General features: G+C 50.8%; 1 protein-coding gene across 1 annotated transcript; it reads left to right on the top strand.

The window, feature by feature from the left end:
- Positions 1–279: 279 nt before the first annotated feature.
- EI24 (etoposide induced 2.4) lies at positions 280–4,733 on the top strand (the record flags this gene model as incomplete). Its single annotated transcript, XM_010184072.1, has 6 exons — positions 280–309; positions 1,590–1,737; positions 3,418–3,563; positions 4,247–4,307; positions 4,415–4,481; positions 4,605–4,733. Coding segments are annotated over exons 2-6 (445 nt in total), but the record flags the coding sequence as incomplete, so codon positions are not given.
- Between the last annotated feature and the right edge of the window lie 80 nt (positions 4,734–4,813).

The raw sequence follows: 4,813 nt of genomic DNA, 5'->3' as shown, positions 1-4,813 counted from the left end.
AGGTTACTGTGGGTTCCCCGGGGGAGGCCGTGGGGGTCACACCCGGCAGCCGTGGGGGCAGGCCTGTGGTAATTGTGGGCCTTGGGGGATCCGTAGAGCGGCCCTGAGGTAATTTTGGGTCTGGTGTTTCCCCACGGATCCCTCTGAGGTAATTGTTGGCTTCAAGGGGGACTGTGGGGGCTGCCTTGAGGTAATTGTGGGTCCGGGGGCATCCGTGAGGCAACCTTGAGGTAATTTTGTGCCTGGCGGGATCCGTGGGGCAGCCCCGAAGTAATTTTGGGCCTGGGGACAGCGTGGGGCAGCCCTGAGGTAACCGTGCCTCTGCTTCTGCTTCCTGGAGGGACTGTGGGAACGTACCTGAGGTAAAATAAGGACACCAGTAACCACGGGGGTAACTCTGAGGTAAGTTTGCCTTCCCGAGCCCCCAGGTAACCCCCATTAACCCTGGGGGAGGACAATGGCCATGCCATAAACGTGGGGCAGGCTGGGCTCTGAGGTGCCATGAGGATTCACCCCCTGCCCTGTGCCCCCCAACCTTGGGGTGGCCCCCAATTCCCCAGGGTTAACCCTGGGTAAGAATAAACCAGGCAGGGCTTTCTGTAGAAGCCAGGGCCATGCAGCAGTCAGGTCTCAGGATATTTAACGCATACATTTCCAAGCTTGAAGGGCGGCTGGAACAAAGGAAATGCTTGTTTATGCCTTTTGTTTCTGCCACGGCTTTGCCAGCGAGACCCAGACGTCGGATGGCTGCAGTGAAAAGACCCTGCTACAAAAGCTTGATTTTAGGGTGAAGGTGGCAGCACTTAACTCGATGTTTATGAAGCCACAGACCAATTCTGCTTCTGCAGCTTCCTCCCAGCTGGCATCCGCTGCTTCAGCAGAGCGTAGTTCAAACCCTGGCGGGTTTCATCTCCGAATAGCCGAAAGAAAAACCTTTTCTTTTGAATTATTTGTAGCTGTTTGTGTCCTGTACTGCATGTTACAGAGCAGCAGTGGTGCTGGCACGCTGGGGCTTGTGCCACCAGTCTGCTCCCGCTGAGGAGAAGCAGATGGTTTGAATTCTGGTGGAAAAGCTGCATGAGTTTCATTAATTTGATTTACCTTTTTCCCTGAGTTCAGACCCTGTCTGTATTTCTGTGGCACTTCACAAAAAGCGGAAGACTCAGCACAGCATTTTTGGCCCCATTACTGCTTTGAGCAAAAGCTTATGGGACAGCTCAAGAGCAGCCCTCGTTTTGTCAGGCCCCTACTTGTAGACCTGGAGTGTGAGGAAGAGGAGGAAGCAAGGCTGTTTTTGCACCTCTCTGGGCTGGCTATGCCGGCTTTTCCCTTCCAAAAATGAGCAGCATGGTGTGTTTGGAGAGGAGTGCTGGAGAAACACAGGCACTGCTGTTCCTGAAACCCCGAGTTCAGTAATACAAGATACCATGGAATTAACGGGGTGGGTTTTTTCTCTGGCTGGACATTCAAGGATGGCTTCCCGATGGACAGGGAAGCCTCTTGAAAATCACCAGGGTGTGTTTTAGCTTGGAATGTCCCCGCTTAGGCCAGTGCTGTTAACACCTCCTGGGTTTTCTCTCTCTCCACAGGCTCCCTCCATTTCCCGTCTCTCCAGGATGAGAGAGGTTTGGGTCCGGCTTTTCCCCTCTCCCTGTAGTTGATAGTTTTGGAACCAGAGGTGATGCTGGAGTCAAGATGGCAGACAGCGTGAAAACCTTCCTTCATGACCTCGTCAGGGTGAGGCTCCGCGTTTCGGGTCCTCCGTCGTAGGCGTTGGTCTCGTTTGCTTCGCTGACCGCGGCTCTTGCGCAGGGAGCACCTCCCCGCCCGCATCATCAAGGGTGGATTAAAAAATCGGAAGGAAAAGAGGCTCTGGGTGTATTTTAATTGAAAACACCGATGTTGTAAAGCTGTAGGCAAGCTTTGTGCTCGCTGTTGTGTCACGGTGATGGGGCTTTGTGGAAATGTGGGTCATCCAGGTGTAAATTCAGGGTAAAAACCATTTGTGACCTGATGCTAAGAAAGAACTCCTGTTCAGAAATGAATTGTTTTGAAGAGCTTGCTGGGCTTGATCTTAAAGATCTGTGGGGCTTGATCTTAGAGATAGATCTGTGGGGCTTGATCTTAGAGATAGATCTGGGGGGCTTGATCTTAGAGATAGATCTGGGGGGCTTGATCTTAAAGAAGGATCTGGGGGGCTTGATCTTAAAGAAAGATCTGGGGGCCTTGCTCTTAAAGAAAGATCTGTGGGGCTTGATCTTGAAAGATCTGGGGAGCTTGCTCTTAGAGATCTGTGGGGCTTGCTCTTAAAGATCTGGGGGACTTGATCTTAGAGATCTGTGGGGCTTGCTCTTAAAGAAAGACCTGGGGGGCTTGATCTTAAAGAAAGATCTGGGGGGCTTGATCTTAAAGAAAGATCTGGGGGCCTTGCTCTTAAGGAAAGATCTGTGGGGCTTGCTCTTAAAGAAAGATCTGTGGGGCTTGCTCTTAAAGAAAGATCTGTGGGGCTTGATCTTGAAAGATCTGGGGGGCTTGCTCTTAGAGATCTGTGGGGCTTGCTCTTAGAGATCTGGGGGGCTTGCTCTTAAGGAAAGATCTGTGGGGCTTGCTCTTAAAGAAAGACCTGGGGGGCTTGCTCGTAAAGATCCATGGGGCACCGGGCACAATGTAAACCAGCGTAATTCATTTCCTCCCCATCAGGTAGTGGCGGCAGCACGCTCTGTCCTTTCAGACACAAGTTTAAGGTCAAAATTTACCATTTTTGGTCAAAAACTCATCACGTGGGTCCCTGGGGTAGTGACGCCGTCCTGGCTCTTGCTGGAGGCCTTGTGGTCTTTGTTTTGAAGTGAAATTTTGGTGGTGATGGACGCTGTGGTGTCCTGGGAGGTGGCACCAGGAAGTGTTTACATTTAAATCTTTACATTTAAATCTTTAAGGTGAAGGCTTCTGGACACTTTTGTGTTGTGGCTGATGCAAGGGCCTCTCTGGCATGAGGATGGGTGTTTTTGTTTGTAAAGGAGGATCCATCCCGGTCAGGCCACAGGGACATCCGAAATATTTTGAAGAATTCTGCTTTCTTGGCCTTAGAAATGCTGGCAGGGGAAGGAGGGCTCTCTGCCAGACAGGATCTGACTCTTTGGCTTTAGCCAGGGTTATAAATAGTGCAAATGGGATGAGAAATCACACCTTTTTTTGAAAAAACTACCAGTGCTCTTAAAGATGCTGGCACATGCAGAGATTTAGGTCACTGGGGCATGGAAAACAGAGGGCATTGACGCTGCAGAGCTTGGCTGCAGCCAGGGAGCAAGGCCACAGCCGTGGTTTAGGTCTCTTTCCTTACCTCTTTCCTTCTCTGGCCTGGCTCAGCCACGTCCCGTCCTTCCTCGGGTTTGTGACGGCCTCTCGCGGTGTCCGCAGGGAATCAAGGACTCCATCTGGGGCATCTGCACCATCTCCAAGCTGGACGCCCGCATCCAGCAGAAAAGGGAAGAGCAGAGGCGGAGGAGAGCGAACAGCGCGCTGGCCCAGCGGAGGTTTCACATGGAAGAGAAGAAGCAAGAGAAGTGAGTGTGGGGCCTGGGGAGCCCTAAATCGAACGAGAAAGGTGTTAGTGTTGCTCAAGCTTGCCAAAATCTGTGTAAAAAATACTTGTTGGGACTGTCAGACCTGGGATCTGGGTGTCAGCGGCAGCAGAACTCGTGGTGTAGGGTTCAAAATGGTTTGTAAACCAAATGGCACTGAATAAAGGTGAAAAATGTGACATGAAACACCCTTTTCCCCCTCCAAATAATGAAATTGGAGCTGTTATTGGGAGATAAGAAGTCAGACCTTTTATGTTGCTTGACAATTAAAAGTATGTGGTTAGTTTGTATTAATAACAGAAGGTGAGGAGCCAAAACTACCCCAAGCTGAAACAGCTGCTCCTGAGAACAAAAAAGCACCCGAAAAGCCCTCAGTTTATCCTGGTGATTGTTCGTGGAGAGCAAAGCCTGAGATCTCCAATAAATGCTTAAAAATCTGGAGATGCAGGGAAATAATCAAGGTTGAAGGAGTCTCCCTGGTGTAAATCTTGTTGAGAGATTTTTTCCCCAGGCTTCCTGTGCCTGTATAAAATCGTGCGCGTCGCTGGCATTGAGCAGGGACGTTTCATAGGTGCCCAAAACACGAGACAGTGGCTTTTGTCACTCATCAGGGAGCATTTATGTGGGTGCAGGGACCTTAAAACGTCTCCCCCGTGTCCCCGCAGCGAACCCCGGATAGTCAGCCGGATATTTCAGTGTTGTGCCTGGAACGGAGGCGTATTCTGGGTAAGTGAACCAATTTTTCAATATTTTTGATATTAAAACCCCTGCTGCAGCCTTTGAGGCTCCAAAAATGACCACCCCATCCCTTTGCTGTTTTATTTCCCCCGCAGCTCAGTCTCTTCTTGTTTTACCGCGTATTTATACCCGTCCTTCAGTCCGTCACGGCACAGATCATCGGTAAGCGCCTCTCAGGCCACGGGGCTGTTTTTCCTCTCCCTCCTTTTGCTAATTAAGGCTGCTGTTAATTAGTGGAAAATCAGAGGGGGCTAACCCTGCTGTGTGTCTCCCCCTCTCGCCAAGGTGACCCTTCCCTTCATGGCGATGTCTGGTCCTGGCTGGAGTTCATCCTCACCTCCATTTTCAGCGCCCTCTGGGTCCTTCCCCTCTTCGTGCTCAGCAAGGTCGTCAACGCCATCTGGTTTCAGGTGAGTGATGGGAACCTCCAATTAATGGGGGGCCAGGAATTTCCTCATTAATCACAGAACCACAGGATGTCAGGAGTTGGAAGG

The sequence above is a fragment of the Mesitornis unicolor genome, unplaced genomic scaffold (genome assembly GCF_000695765.1).
Source record: "Mesitornis unicolor isolate BGI_N332 unplaced genomic scaffold, ASM69576v1 scaffold5045, whole genome shotgun sequence".
Classification (NCBI taxonomy): Eukaryota; Metazoa; Chordata; class Aves; order Mesitornithiformes; family Mesitornithidae; genus Mesitornis; species Mesitornis unicolor.
This window is presented reverse-complemented; position numbering and strand designations above follow the sequence as displayed.